The 16570-nt window shown below is 43.0% G+C and overlaps 1 protein-coding gene across 1 annotated transcript in view; it reads right to left on the bottom strand.

Moving 5' to 3' along the window:
* The window catches only part of LOC118210808, a 184840-nt gene that overhangs the window by 25068 nt on the left and 143202 nt on the right, over window positions 1–16570 (bottom strand). Inside the window, exons 14-15 of the mRNA XM_035387255.1 lie at window positions 10206–10379; window positions 6372–6533 (exon numbers count right to left, since the gene is read on the bottom strand). Coding sequence (XP_035243146.1) covers window positions 6372–6533; window positions 10206–10379 — 336 coding nt within the window. The remainder of the gene's footprint in view (window positions 1–6371; window positions 6534–10205; window positions 10380–16570) is intronic.

The raw sequence follows: 16570 nt of genomic DNA, 5'->3' as shown, positions 1-16570 counted from the left end.
ACAGTTTAGCAGTTTCGGTTTGCTATATATGTAAAACAGTGGCTGTGACAAAGAGTGCGGTGGCGTAAGCGTAAACGCATGAGAAACGCAGGAGAAATATGGCCAGTGCATATACCAGGGTTCATACACTTTTTCAGGGGTCATTTTCAATGACTTTTCCATGACTTCTCCACAACCTTTAACTGAATTTCCATGACCAAAACAAATGACTTTATCTCAGTGGGATGATTTAAAATTATTTATTGTAACGCTAAGTAAAATTAGGTCTGCATCTGAAACATATGGTGCCTCTCTAAAACAAATAAACACCAGACAGACACACACTTATGCTGGCCCCACACTAGAGGACAATTGGGCCGAATTTGTGCCCGATTCGCTCTTCCCGACAATCGCGGGGGCGTTCCCAATCCGAGGTTAATCTGAACCGATTATTTGACCAAATGATCCTGTAGTGTGAGGGGTTTACAGACATCATCTTAATGTTACTGGATCGGAGTCTCCCCGATCTCGAATCGTAAATATCAAACATGTTTGATATTTACGATTTGAAATCCTGTAGTGTGAAAGGAACAGCGATGGCATATTGAGCAAAAACCCGCAACAGCCAATGAGAGCGAGCTGACCGGGAAGCGTCACCAACCGAATTTATTTCGGTTTGCCGAAACCGAAGAAGTTCTCTGCGGACGATATTGTTTTTTTACTCGATGCAGTTAGGCAACTGCACGTAGCAACAAAAGTATCAATATTATTGTATTATGTATATATGTAATTATTGTAACGTTGTGGTCTCCACTGAGACGGGGAATCAGTTTGCGGAAATAAAAAAAAGTCCCTGGAATCGCCACTCTGAAATTGTTTAGTATAAACGCCAAGTGTGTGGTCCTGTGTCTTGACTGAATCGTCTGGTGTGTGCGTTCTTACGATTAAAATATAAAAAATCGGTTAAATCTGTCGTTATGTCTGTGGTCTCCCACGTTTTTAAAATCGGTTAAGATTTGAAAATCCTCTAGTGTGCACCAGGCTTTAGATACACTGTCTCATATTTTTATTCGAATAGTTTAACATTTTTGTCAATGTCTCAAACAGGGTTCGAAATTGCGACCATTTTGGTCGCATATGCTCCTGAAATTTAATCTGTGCGACCTCGAAATATAATTGGGAGCATTTGTGCGAGTGCAAATAATTGTTCTGGTGCAACCTTTTTTTTTTTTCCTTTTTCCAGTCGAACGTCTCTTTCCCTGTACATTCGCTAGTTAGTAGACACTCAGTAGGCTATGTGCTTTGTGAGCTGACGGTGACCCTTCTAACCAATCGTGAGCTTGACATTCTTACCTTAATGCTGATTTTAAATTGGTTAATATTAGCCTTCAATCACTCCCTTTCGCTGCACTCCACTGTCACGCGACATAGAGAGCTAATCCGTTAACTAATGTTAGGCCTACCTGAAGACAAAAGTTTATGTTCAATTTATTAGCGTTATCGAAAGCTGAAAAGTTGAAGCGAACGATTACGTCATTTCTTTTTAAACGTTAACGTAGTGTTTTGTGTAGCGACCCGGTTGAAACTGCCAATTTCTCCGATGTAGTTTACTGGCGGTTGATTTAATTAGCGGTATTAATGTGACGAGAAGCGCTTTGTCGGTTGAATGCATAACACGCAATTCCTTGAAGAGTCGACACATTTTAGGCGTGACAGTTTAACTGGACTTGTAAACCGTAAAGTTATATTGTCTTTTTTTATCAATAAAAAATCTATTGCATATATGGTTGGTGCTCCTTACATTTTGGTGAGTGCTCCTAGCTTTTTGAAGTTGGGAGCACCAGTGCTACCAAGTAGGCTAAAAAAGTTAATTTCGAGTCCTGATATTATTATTGAAGCTGCACTTCCCTGACATAGGCTATTGTCGGCACAGTTGGGCCTACGTTTACTAACTGCTACATTAGCAGAAGCGTGCCAGTTGGGCGTGCCTGTAAACAGACTGAGCCAGACCGAATTAACTTCTCACACCACCAAAATACCGTGAAGGTTACGTGCCAATTTACGTTTTATTACTAGCCTATAGCCTACATACTATTTTTATGATTGGATTAATTAGTAATTATAATTGATGCAACTTTAGCTATATTTCCATTACTTTTCAAAAAAAATTATTTTCCATAACTTTTCCAGGGCCTGGAAATTGCATTTTAAATTTCAATGACTTTCCCAGGTTTTTCATGACCGTACGAACCCTGATATACTCACGGCCATCCAACGAGCCTTGATTGACAAAAGAATCAGCAAGCTCGTAAAATTAGAGCTCCCTAGGTCGCAACCAAGCGGCCAAAACCAGACTTCGTTTTTGAAGCTCATTTCCTGGTGTTGTAGTTCCTGGTTGCTCACTAGCGCCACTACGGATGGCTCCAGTATAGGTGTTTTCATATCCGGTTTCCATGTAAGTCTACGGTACAAATGCGATCAAAATACAAAGTCAATAATTTTTTCTCAAAAGAACAAATAGTCATAATAGGTGTATTTTATTGGTCGTATGACTGTCCATGGGTCGATTTCATGATTTATTGCGTCATTTGGGCACAGTGCCAATATTTGTTCTGGACCAATGAGGTACAGCTTGCGTCAGTTCCGGATTACTGCGGAGGACTCAGCTACAGTAGGGGCTACAGTCTATGGTCACTGGGGTGGGCGGTGGCGCTTCTTGGCCTTGCCATTGCGGCTCCGGCTACGGTCCGCCTGTGCTAAGTCTGAAAATGCAGGCATCCCATTTCGTGGTGATTTCATTATGGCGTGTGCTATTTACAGCTGCTCTAGACGACCATAAAATAATCCTCCTCTTAAGCTTTTCGGTATCCGAATTTTTACTATTTCCTTTAGCCTACTTAACCAAATAATTACTTGGCAGAAAGCGTAATCAGCTTGCTATATTTGGTAGTCCAGTAGTAGCCTGTGCTAAAACAGTTCGCAACTTCGGCTACCAAGCCATTTGACTAGCTAGCTAACCTTAACCGGCAAACATTCAATCTGTCAAACGTGTTTGGCGGCTTGTCAGTCGTGTACATTCCGTAAATGTCTACCTGGGCCATGCTTCACGCATGTGACAAAGCTACTATAATCCCGATTTTGGGATAAACACTTTTTCAGTTTCACGAAGCGAATTAAGAGTTTCAAGGTTCATTTGCTGAATATACAACACACGATGAAATCACACACACAGAATTTAACGAAATTAACCATCTTGGCATTTAGAAAGGAACATGTTTTTAGCATTTAAGAGACCGACAAGCTAGGCATTTAAGACAGTGGTTCTCAGAATCGGTTCTGGGGGCTCCTTGCGTATATTGGCTTTTCTCCATTGGTTTTGATGATTTACAAGAAAAAAATAATAGCCTAATAATAATTAGAAATTCAACGTAGGCTACATTATTTTTCTTCATGCACCAGGTGGAAAACTTGCCGTACAAAGTGCGTTGTCATATTTACACGCCTGCAGATCAGTTATTAAAATACTTGGTAGATTTGTTAATCACCGCTGAGTGTTAATTTTTGTTCGGTAGAAAGTGATTTGCGAACGATCGGTCAGCTAGCGTCACCCAGCAAGTGAACACCACAAACGGCGATGGAGTAGCTAGTAGTAGCAGGCTCATTATCTGACTGGCGAAAACCTACGACGATAACTTGCTCGGTTAACAGATCTACCAGACAGTTATACGAAAATTTGCCTAGTCAAATCACCAGTAGCCTACACATCTCCGATTGATTGACCATCAGTGTAGTCAATGTTCTTCCCCTGTGGTTCATATTGCTAACGCGTGAGCTAACCACGGACAGCCTACCTAGCTCACTGGCAAGCTGATATGCTAGCTAAGCATATTCGTTTTGCTGAGAAACATAAATTGAAGATAACTGAACATAGCCTAATTGTATTTTTAATGTCATACATAACGTGATTACATGACACAGTACAGTCACGGATGGAAATTAAACTCCGTAAACATCTGATAATATATTTTAAAACATAACGGCAGACAGTCAGCTAGCCTCGTTCAGGTTGAGGGGCTTTTCCGCACCGGACTGTCAATCAAATTGTAAAAATCACATGACCGCTTAACTCTATGGTTTTGGCTCCAAATCGAGAAAATGGCCGCGCCCGCCATTGAGCTTCAAAACGTGTTTTAGAGACCCACGGAGAGTCAATGGGTGACGTCACAGTAGCTGTGTCCATATTTTTTACAGTCTCTGGTCGCAACTTGTGTAGCCTTCTGTCCTGCTCCGTTGTCTGTTATTTCGTGGAGATGCACTTTTAGTGTTTGTAAGGTTTATAAGGCATTTTGATAGGCTTATCTGCAGGTAGGAATCCTCTTCGCTGTTTTGCTAAGCTAGAACCGGAAAACATGATAGTGGAGAATAGGAGCAGACGCATATGTCCCAGCAGGCTTTGCACATGAGAAAATAACAACAGTGTGAGATAAATTAGGAGAAATTGCGTAGTTGAAACAATATGTTTTTAGCAGAATGGGCATGTAGGTGAAGGTTGACATGATCACAGACTATAGTGCGAAGTAAATGAAGTGACCATGAACGCGCTTAGTTTCCTTATCGAACGGCATATATAACAGTCTGTATAAAACGTTAGTCGTTGAAGTGGAGGGTTAAGTAACCTGTGTAATCTATTGCACTGATGTGCTGTTGTCATGTTCAGTAGTAGTTATAATTATGAGTGAGTCATGATTTTAAATGTAATGTTTTAATGCGGAGTTGCAAAACGTACGTACGTAGTAATTGTTTGTATGTGGCTAGATAGAGAACAGGGCGAGGTAACATGAATGTAGAAACGTGGCGTTTGCTGATAAGAAGGTTTTGTACGGTAGCCAAGTGAAGAAATATAGTTAGTAGAAATGGCACAGTGGTGAACTGGTGTAACTTTTTAATAAAAGGAATACATTTGCCGCCATGAAATGCATATGGGTGGCCGTGAGTGAGTTTTGGTAAAGCAAATATAAGCGGAAGAAAACGTTAGTGTAAAAGAGGAAACTATCTACCTGAGGGCGAGGCGGGATTCAATCCTTCAACCGGAGGTTTACCAGTCTGTGACTTTGTTAATGCAGCACCGTGACATAGCTATGCAATGCGTGAAATATCATTGGCAAACCTGTCCGTGGTTTTAAAGAAGAACACAGGCCAGTAAGCACAGAAGAGCTCCAGTTGAATCCAAATGGCTTTGCAATATTGTAGCCGGTTAATAACTGAACGTGCAGACGGTATGTCACAATGCAGTTCAGTTCGGTATACGTTCGGTGAACAGCGGGTAGATATGGTGCAAAAGCAATAATTGAGAAGTAGTAGACAATTATTAGTGAGGGTAAAAGCAGGTTAAAGAAACCTGTTCCAAGCTGGGCTTGAACCTACGACCCCATGTTCCCAAGACTGTAACCTTGCCCATTAGGCTACAGGCAGGCTAGCTGTTTAAACTGGAAATGTTTCAGAGTAAAAAGGTATGGGTATTTTGCGTGTGTATGCGAGTTTTTGATTGGGTCGTGTAGGTGAAGATTTGGCTGGTGTCGGTAAAATGTCCAATGGGGAGACATGTTGTTAGTGGGATAGGCGGCAGGAAAAATAAGAATGAGAAGAAGAAGAAGAAGGAGAAAACGCAAAATCCCCTTAGTTTGGGACTTTATTGTGTGGACATGTGAAGTTTTTTATGAAATCTGTCTGTTGAAATGGGGTCAGAATGTACAGAATTGAATGTTTTTAAGGGCTGAGTGTCTGTGGCTGTTGTGGTTATTTCTGTGGGGAACCCTGAAAAGTGCCAAACTCTCGGTGCTGTATAGGTACGGGGCATGCCCCCGCCAAGGCGTAACTTGGCGGGATGGCATACCTGCCACACACTCAGGTTCTCCATTGCTTCATAATACTGAAACTCCACCATCACTGTGTCCCTGATCAAACCCCAAACTACAACAGCCACATCTTGCCAGTCCCCTCCACCAATCATATTTTTCCCACTTATAGAAACTGCCATTTTAGCCCTGAAATGAAATAAATTAGCTGGCACTTATCTGTCTTTGATTGTATGGGAAACCAAGGATAAAATAAATAAACTTCCCAAGAAAGAAAAGAGAGGCTGAAGTCTGGCACACCCATAAATACAATGATAAACAGTTTCTCTCTCCATACAGAATGGACAATGGTGGGATCCTGCCGGGTTCATCACAGAAAAAAAACTATTTACTGGAGTGATCCCATGCAGCACCCTCCACTGTAGATCCCCAACCCTCTTGGGTAACGCTGGTTTGTACAGTGCCCTCCATGCCCCCCAAACCCTTGTGTGTGTGTGTGTGTGTGTGAGGTGCAGTGTGGAAACTCTCTGTACTTACAGCAGTGTGAGTGTGTCCAGTTTAGCAGCAGACAGCGCTTTTACTCCTGAGTCTCCTGGATGATTGTATCTCAGGTCCAGCTCTCTCAGGTGTGAGGGGTTTGAACACAGAGCTGAAGCCAGAGAATCACAGCCTCTCTGTGTGACTCTACAGCCTGACAGCCTGCAGAGAGAAGGACAAACACACCTTACACACTAACAGGGCTGTGTGTGTCAAACACATAGTAGTGTGTTACACACCGTACACACATTAATATAAACTAACAGGGCTGTGTGTGTCAAACACATAGCAGTGTGTTACATGCCTTACACACATTAATATAAACTAACAGGGCAGTGTGTGTCAAAGACATAGCAGTGTCTTACACACCTCACACAGATTAATATAAACTAACAGGGCTGTGTGTGTCAAACACATATCAGTGTGTTACACACCTTAATATAAACAGGGCGGTGTGTGTGAAACACATAGCAGTGTGTTACACACCTTACAGCACATTAATATAAACTAACAGGGCTGTGTGTCAAACACATAGCAGTGTGTTACACACCTTACAGCACATAAATATAAACTAACAGGGCTGTGTGTCAAACACATATTAGTGTTTTACACACCTTACACACATTAATATAAACTAACAGGGCTGTGTGTGTCAAACACATATCAGTGTGTTACACACCTTAATATAAACTAACAGGGCGGTGTGTGTGAAACACATAGCAGTGTGTTACACACCTTACAGCACATTAATATAAACTAACAGGGCTCTGTGTCAAACACATAGCAGTGAGTTACACACCTTACACACATTAAAATAAACTAACAGGGCTGTGTGTCAAACACATAGCAGTGAGTTACACACCTTACACACATTAATATAAACTAACAGGGCTGTGTGTGACAAACACATAGCAGTGTGTTACACACCTTACAGCACATTAATATAAACTAACAGGGCTGTGTGTGTCAAACACAAAGCAGTGTGTTACACACCTTACAGCACATTAGTATGAACTAACAGGCCTGTGTGTGTCAAACACATAGCAGTGTGTTACACACCTTACACACATTAATATAAACTAACAGGGCTGTGTGTGTCAAACACAAAGCAGTGTGCTACACACCTTACAGCACATAAATATAAACTAACAGGGCTGTGTGTCAAACACAAAGCAGTGTTGTGGTGGGGTGGGCGTGGTTTGAGCGTCGTCTGCAGAGAGAGAGTGTGAGAGGAGCGGCTCTCGGATCCTTCGTCACAACTGTCAGCTGGAGGTAATCAGCGCCGATAATTGTTAATTGTTTAATTGCGCTGATTGCCTCTGATTGCTTTCAACAGTGAGCCTGGGGTTTTTAAAAGGAAGACCGGAAGCTGGAGCGAGGAGGGCCGATGACAAGACGGCTGCGGAACCGTCGGGTTTTGTGTGAATATTGTCTGTAAAAGACGCAACTGTAAATAAAAGAGCACGGCAGTGCTAATTACGGAAACGACTGTCTCCCGTGAGTGTGCGTTTAAACAGGAGGGGTGGCACTCACTTGCCACAGTGGTGGCCCGTGCGGGGGTTTGGGCACGGGGAAGGGAGGAAGAAAGGGGGGAAGGAAGGGAACGAGGAAGGGCTCTCCTGCGCGGAGTCGTGTCTGCCCGTCCTTGCTGCTGCTGCTGCTGCTGCTGCTGCTGTGACTGGCCGCGGGGGTAGAGCGCCAGGTGGTCCTCCGCCAGGGTGACGGCGGCCGCCAAACTCGGTCGGCCGATGGCACCTCACTCAATTCGCCATCTCCGCCGGGAGGCCATCGATAAAGCGTTCGAGGGCCACCAGCTCCACCACCTCCTCTGCTGACCGGAGTTCTGGTCGCAGCCACCGACGCGCCATGTCCAGCAGTCTCTGTGCGTATGCGAACGGTCGGTCCTCTCCGGCCAGGGCCGTCTCCCTGAACCATCGCCGGTGTTCTTCCGGGCTGTATCCCAGGCGGTCCAGGACCGCCTTCTTTAGGTTGCCGTAGACCGTCCGCGCTGTGGGGGATAAGCTGTGTGCCGCTCGTTGTGCTTCCCCAGTCAAGAGGGGCAGGAGGCGGACGACCCACTCCTCCTCCGGCCATTTACTTGCCCTCGCGGCCACCTAAAATCCCTCAAGGAACGCCTCCGCGTCGTCCTCCGGGGTCATTTTTGGTAGATGGAGAGCTACGGGGGGTCCGGTCTGTCTCTCTCGGGAGCTGGTTTCTCCCGCAGCCGCCAGCTGCAGTAGAGCCTGGGTCTGGAGGGAAGTTTGCGCCCGCAGAGCCTCCAGCTGTTCGGCGTGCATCGCCGCCTGCCTCTCCTGCATCGCCGCCATCCCCTCCAGCATCCTCGCCAGCGCTACCACCGGTTGTGTTGTTTCCCCCTGCTCCTGGCTGTGTTCCATGTTGTCTCCTGTGTGTTTAATACTTCTCCCCGCACGGGCCACCACTGTGGCAAGTGAGTGCCACCCCTCCTGTTTAAACACACACTCACGGGAGACAGTCGTTTCCGTAATTAGCACTGCCGTGCTCTTTTATTTACAGTTGCGTCTTTTACAGACAATATTCACACAAAACCCGACGGTTCCGCAGCCGTCTTGTCATCAGCCCTCCTCGCTCCAGCTTCCGGTCTTCCTTTTAAAAACCCCAGGCTCACTGTTGAAAGCAATCAGCGGCAATCAGCGCAATTAAACAATTAACAATTATCGGCGCTGATTACCTCCAGCTGACAGTTGTGACGAAGGATCCGAGAGCCGCTCCTCTCACACACTCTCTGCAGCCGACGCTCAAACCACGCCCACCCCACCACAAGTGTGTTCCACACCTTACAGCACATTAGTATAAACTAACAGGGTTGTGTGTCAAACACATATTAGTGTTTTACACACCTTACATACATTAATATAAACTAACAGGGCTGTGTGTGTCAAACACATATCAGTGTGTTACACACCTTAATATAAACTAACAGGGCGGGTTGTGTGAAACACATAGCAGTGTGTTACACACTTTACAGCACATTAATATAAACTAACAGGGCTGTGTGTCAAACACATAGCAGTGTGTTACACACCTTAATATAAACTAACAGGGCGGTGTGTGTGAAACACATAGCAGTGTGTTACACACTTTACAGCACATTAATATAAACTAACAGGGCTGTGTGTCAAACACATAGCAGTGTGTTACACACCTTACAGCACATTAAAATAAACTAACAGGGCTGAGTGTGTCAGACACATAGCAGTGTGTTACACACCTTAATATAAACTAACAGGGCGGTGTGTGTGAAACACATAGCAGTGTGTTACACACCTTACAGCACATTAATATAAACTAACAGGGCTGTGTGTCAAACACATAGCAGTGTGTTACACACCTTACACACCTTAATATAAACTAACAGGGCTGTGTGTGTCAAACACAAAGCAGTGTGTTCCACACCTTACAGCACATTAGTATAAACTAACAGGCCTGTGTGTGTCAAACACATAGCAGTGTGTTACACACCTTACAGTACATTAATATAAACTAACAGGGCTGTGTGTGTCAAACACATAGCAGTGTGTTACACACCTTCTACACCTATATATAAAATAAAATGAAATTTAGAATGAGCCATTATCAAACACATTTGAGTTTACAACCCACTACAGTTCAGGAAACAGGACTAATTCATTTTCTTCATTCGTGTGTAGAGTCTTATTCTTCCAAGAGGAAGAACAGGAACATGCTGTTTCAGTTCTGTGAAGTGTCTGTTTTCACATTAGAAACATTGACATCAGTGTTGTATTTAGTCACACTGGAGCCCTTTGGATTGAAGGGGTGTGTGTTTGTACTCACCCCAGTCTCTGCAGATTACAATGTGGGTCCTCCAGTCCAGCAGAGAGCGCTCTCACTCCTGAATCCTGCAGCTCATTGTCTCTGAGCTCCAGATCTCTCAGCCCTGAGTCAGGAGAACGCAGGACTGAGGCCAGAACATCACAGCAGCCCTCTGTGAGATTACACCAACCCAGCCTGTGGAGAAACCACACACACACACACACACACACACACACAAATTCACAGCTGTGACACTGTGTACCGTGGCACTTGATATATTTATGTACCTACGCATTCCTGAGACCCAGATAGCCAGCGACTCCGGGCCGGAATTGCGCCGAGTCCGGCCTGGCAGTGCTGACTTCGGGCCAGAATCCGGCCCGGAGTCGCTTGCTATCTGGGGATGTACACACAGAAAGAGGGAGGGGGGTGTGTAAATTAAGTTCACTAAGTATTCTTACTAATACACAAAAGTCTAAGGCAATTACTGGGCTCTATTAACTGACAAAAATAATGAAACCTCAAGACTGGGAGTCTACTGCAAGGAATTCATTGCCAAACCCTTTCCATATGATGAACTTATCTGACTTGCAAACATATTCATTTAATCTGCAAACACAAGAAACAGCATTTTCGTGGTGCACTTTACCTGACCTGACATGTTCTTCGGTCCATGAACATCTATACGTTTTAAAAACGTTCAATATTCATCACTATGAATAGATAAATATAACTATTAATGTACACGTGAAACCCATTAGCTTAATAGGCCTACGTCAACTGTTATCATGATAATATTTTCTTCCTAATCTTGTAACCATCAAGTTATCAAACAATTTAGGGTTAACTAATTCAGAGTTTTTGACATTCATTTAAAAATTTTCACAACGGTGAAATGAAACCACGTTCAATACAAAATTGCGAATTCGTATTTAACTTGACGGTAATATTGACAACACTGTTTAAAATGTGGCCGTTAGGAGGGTTGGTTGGTTACCATGGCGATGTCAGCTTGCTCTGAGCGGTTTACTGTTACCTCAGATAGTTATTCTTTAAAATAAATCTAGAACTACACAGTTACATAAAACAAGTATCTGATAATAACTATTAGCACTTTGCAAAAATCGTTCGTTTATCATTTTCTTCAAACAACACGACCCTCAAGTTGACAACTGTTGTAACTTTAGCTTTGACTCACAGGCACGAGTTAGCTAGCTAGCCAGCCCAACCTACCTTAACCTTACTTCATGAATCAATCTAGCTAGTGGAGTCAGTGAAGAACTAAGCAGCTTACTGTCACAGACAACTTAAATATATACACCAGTATATAAAATAACATGAAGGTTTTATCTAAACAGCAATGATATCATTGGTCAGACCTGCAATATTGTACTTGCTAACAGCTGAAGCTGTGCCGGAGCCATGTACGAGCTGTGCTACACTTCAGTTCATCTGGCTGGCACGACCTCCCAGCAAAGCAACTATGGCATCAACTGGAATTACAGTTCAGCGCCATATAGTGGCTGTATGAAAACACCACAACTGATTATTGCCACTAACTTTTACTGCTGGTAAACACTAGATCTTTAAAAACATGGTGTCTTTTGAAAATTCCACACATTGCACCTATTTTCCGCGTGTCCTTGCCCTATAATCCATCCATTCATTTTATTCTCGCACACTTTTGCAAATATATCAGGCGAATTATTACATTGCATTTAATTATTATTTTAACAATGATAATAATAATGATAATAAAAGCCTGATGTATTAAATCATTTTTTTCTTTTAAAACCCCTTATTAACATGTTTGGTATACCTTGTGGAGTAAAATAAACTGCACAAAAAATTTAATAAGTGGGGGCATTTGAGTTATTAGAATACTTATCTAAGAAATACTCCTGTAAATTATGTTATCCTTTAGATGATAGGAGCTAGAGCCAGAACATTGAACTCTGAATCAGGCTATTCCACACAGCATGCCTGCTTACAATGGTATAATATCAATCCTATGACTTGGGACTGGGACCACAGAAGAGTGACTAAACTAAATGATGCAACACTGCATCTAAACAGCAGCTCACATGTTGATCAGATGGACACTCTCCCACCAAGATGTACACACACACCCTGTCGGCCAATAGTTAATGCTTGGCTTTACCAGCAGAATAAAATACCATTTTATTCACAATCCTTTCAGAAACACCACAATCCTGTAGCACACACAGGTGTGTGATGAAGGAGTAAAACACACCTTCATAAAAAGGTCAGCGTATGAAAGAGAGTGGGGTAAATATATGGATTTCATTAGAGTTCATAGCAGGTAGTGAATAATGGAGATGGATGAAAACTGCAATGTGTGACAGACCTGAAACATTTTACTATGCAGGTGGTCAATCTTTTACCATGTCAATCAGACACTCAGCATCCAGTCATCACCTGTGACCTGATACTACAGACTCCACTGAAACCTTACATTTTGCTCAGGAACCACAAACCTGGCAACCCTCAAAAGGTTTTATCCTGCTTTTATTTGCTTGTCGTGATAGAGGAGTAAGGTATATATGGGAAAAGAAAGAATGCTGGTGGACAGGAGTAAACTGAGAGAGAAAGAGCGTTTTAATATATCACTGAATAGAACCATAATCACAAATGCTATTTAGTTAAGATCACACAATACACAGCACTACTCACCCCAGTCTCTGTAGTTTACAGTTTGGACTCCTCAATCCAGCACAGAGCAGCTCCACTCCTGAATCTCCCAGGTTATTGTTGCTGAGGTCCAGATCTCTCAGGGGTGAGTTTGATGACTGGAGTGCTGAGGCCACAATATTACAGCACTTCTGTGTGAGTTTACAGTTGTTCAGTCTGCAAAGAAGAGTTCATATATTATAGTATTATTATATTAGGTATACATGAAGTATGTATCTAATATGGGAAATGTGCCAATTACAGTGTTCAGCGATGAAGAGTGAAATTGAGGATTTTAAGGTTGATGATGCTCTGAGGAAGATATCTGTGCTACACTCTCCAACTGCAGTATTTTGGACATGAAAATTAAACATCCAGCGGGACTGAACTCTGACAGTTCTACAGATGTAATTCTGACCCAAATGTCCCCTTTTCTTATACTGTAAGTTCTCTGAATTGGGGCAAAGGGCTCATCTACCTTTCCTATGATCTTTTCTCTGGGCTTAACCCTCCCATCCCATACTAGACGTGCAGCTGCCATCTTTCAGAGTGGACAGCAAGTTAGTTTTCAGTGCTGTAGGATGTTTGGCCACCACCAAAAGTAAAGATGTAAAAGGAAACACACATTTTTCAGAGTGGACATTGACTTTGCTTATTTCCTTTTGGTTTTCTGTGACACACTTCCACAGCTCTGCACACTAACATAAAGCTAAAGGCAGATACACTGTAACAGGAAGTAATGCACATGCTCATATATATGCATTGTGGTGTGGGCCTCTGGAGCCCCTGCCATCAGCTGCCACTCTGCTCCACTTCACCTGTCTCTCACCGGCCAGCCTGCAGCACCATGGACAGCGCCGGAGGGACAGGGCTGAGTTTCAGCGCCTCCACTCTGCACTCAGACCTGGACAGCGCCGGAGGGACAGGGCTGAGTTTCAGCACCTCCACTCCACACTCAGACCTGGACCTGAGATACAGTCAGGCCACCAGCAGCATACCAGTGCTTTTTCCACACCACTTTCCCCTTTGCCTGAGTAGCTGCTGGCCCTATATAGGCCTCATGGTCTCACTCCAGGGGTGTGCTGGCTTTCCCCTCACTGAGTGACTAACAGAGTCTCTGATTCTCGTTTTTTTTTTTTTTGTATTAGACTCCGATGTGCCCCTCCTCATGGCCTGAATTTTGGACCCGTCTGCACTTCCCTAGCACTTTTGCTTTCCCCAACATTTGAGTAGCCTGATCTCGTCTTGTGTTTCACTTTTCCCCTGTCTTCATTCATTGTGATACCGCTGTCAAAATAAAAGTCATCTACAGGCATGTTGCCAGCAGTGTCTGCCTCATCTGTGCCTCGTTCCCGTAGCATAAAGTGTGGATGTGATAAAAGTTTATTAAAGGATATGAAAGATATGGAATTGGAGGTATCTGTAAGTGGGTGGAAAATCACATCCTGTACCTGTACAACATGCCATATAAATTATCTGCCCGTTTGCAAATGACACACACAATGCAAATCATGCAAACTATGCAGACTACACAGAAGTATAAAACAGTCCTTAGAAGGACCATCACTGTAAACCCTTGCAGGAAGACATGCAACACATACAGGAATGATATATTCAATCATTAGGGCACACCAGCAGTACAATGCCCCTTATTTACTGTCAGTAAAATTACCATTCAGCACCCCTGTCCCTGTAGGGTGGGGGGGGGGGGCGGCGGTAGGTACTAGAGTTTTGGTCAGGTCAGACTTCATTTAGTCAAATGTAAACTAGTGTGGATTGTGGGAGATGTTCTCTGGATAGCATTTAAGGGAAGCTCAAACTATTTACTTCATTATTCAAAGTCCTTTCATAAAAAGCATTTTTGGTATACATCACAATTTCTTTGTGTTCCATTTCTTTATCTTACAATCTCTTCAGGTGCATGTCCTTTCTTCACTTATAGCAAAGTGTCCAGTCCATCTTGCCATGTCTTGTTAAAAAAATTTCATTAAAAACACGTTTTCAACGTACAAAAATGCCAAGTTACTCACACATACAAGACATTCACCGTCTATAACTCATTCATTCAGACTGCCAAAATCCAGGCCTGCCATTAAAAGTATTGATATCCAAATGACGCCAAGTTACGGTACTACAAACAATATAGGCTATCTTGCCTCACCAAAATTAAATAAGATGTATTCCAAAGCAATGCTACCCAATATTTCCTCAATTCTTTCAAGTCACTTGTGTGTATAAGCATGCAGTACATGGACAGGCCAAACATATGTGTGGATGGCTTTCTCAAAGTCAAGATTGATTGTTTTTTTTATGAGATATCATTTCTTGGTAAATGGACTGCATTTATATAGCGCTTTTATCCAAAGCGCTTTACAATTGATGCCTCTCATTCACCAGAGCAGTTAGGGGGTAGGTGTCTTGCTCAAGGACACTTCGACACGCCGAGGGTGGGGTTTGAACCGGCAACCCTCCGACTGCCAGACAATCAGTCTTACCTCCTGAGCTATGTCACCCCCGTATTCCTTTTTGCAAAGCGTTTTATTATGAGAGTGAGAAATGCGAAGTGACCCTGTAAGAAACGGTTGTGGATTATGGCTATCCTTGTGTGAAGTTGTACAGTCTGATGAGCGTGTACAGTTTAGCAGTTTCGGTTTGCTATATATGTAAAACAGTGGCTGTGACAAAGGGTGCGGTGGCGTAAGGTGTAAACGCACGAGAAATGCAGGTGAAATATGGCCAGTGCATGTACTCACGGCCATCCAACGAGCCTTGATTGACAAAAGAATCAGCAAGCTTGTAAAATTAGAGCTCCCTAGGTCGCAACTTGTGTAGCTTTCTGTCCTGCTCCGTTGTCTGTTATTTCGTGGAGATGCACTTTTAGTGTTTGTAAGGCTTATAAGGCATTTTGATAGGCTTATCTGCAGGTAGGAATCCTCTTTGCTGTTTTGTTAAGCTAGAACCGGAAAACATGATAGTGGAAAATAGGAGCAGACGCATATGTCCCAGCAGGCTTTGCACATGAGAAAATAACAACAGTGTGAGATAAATTAGGAGAAATTATGAAATTGCGTAGTTGAAACAATATGTTTTAGCAGAATGGGCATGTAGGTGAAGGCTGACATGATCACAGACTATAGTGCGAAGTAAATGAAGTGACCATGAACGCGCTTAGTTTCCTTATCGAATGGTATATATAACAGTCTGTATAAAATGTTAGTCGTTGAAGTGGAGGGTTAAGTAACATGTGTAATCTATTGCACTGATGTGCTGTTGTCATGTTCAGTAGTAGTTATAATTATGAGTGAGTCATGATTTTAAATGTAATGTTTTAATGCGGAGTTGCAGAACGTACATACGTAGTAATTGTTTGTATGTGGCTAGATAGAGAACAAGGCGAGGTAACATGAATGTAGAAACGTGGCGTTTGCTGATAAGAAGGTTTTGTACGGTGGCCAAGTGAAGAAATATAGTTAGTAGAAATGGCACAGTGGTGAACTGGTGTAACTTTTTAATAAAAGGAATACATTTGCCGCCATGAAATGCATATGGGTGGCCGTGAGTGAGTTTTGGTAAAGCAAATATAAGCGTAAGAAAACGTTAGTGTAAAAGAGGAAACTATCTGCCTGAGGGCGAGGCGGGATTCAATCCTTCAACCGAAGGTTTACCAGTCTGTGACTTTGTTAATGCAGCACCGT

This window comes from Anguilla anguilla, chromosome 13 (assembly GCF_013347855.1).
Source record: "Anguilla anguilla isolate fAngAng1 chromosome 13, fAngAng1.pri, whole genome shotgun sequence".
NCBI lineage: Eukaryota > Metazoa > Chordata > Actinopteri > Anguilliformes > Anguillidae > Anguilla > Anguilla anguilla.
The sequence above is the reverse complement of the archived record's forward strand: the minus strand, read 5'-3'. Positions and strand labels throughout refer to the sequence as shown.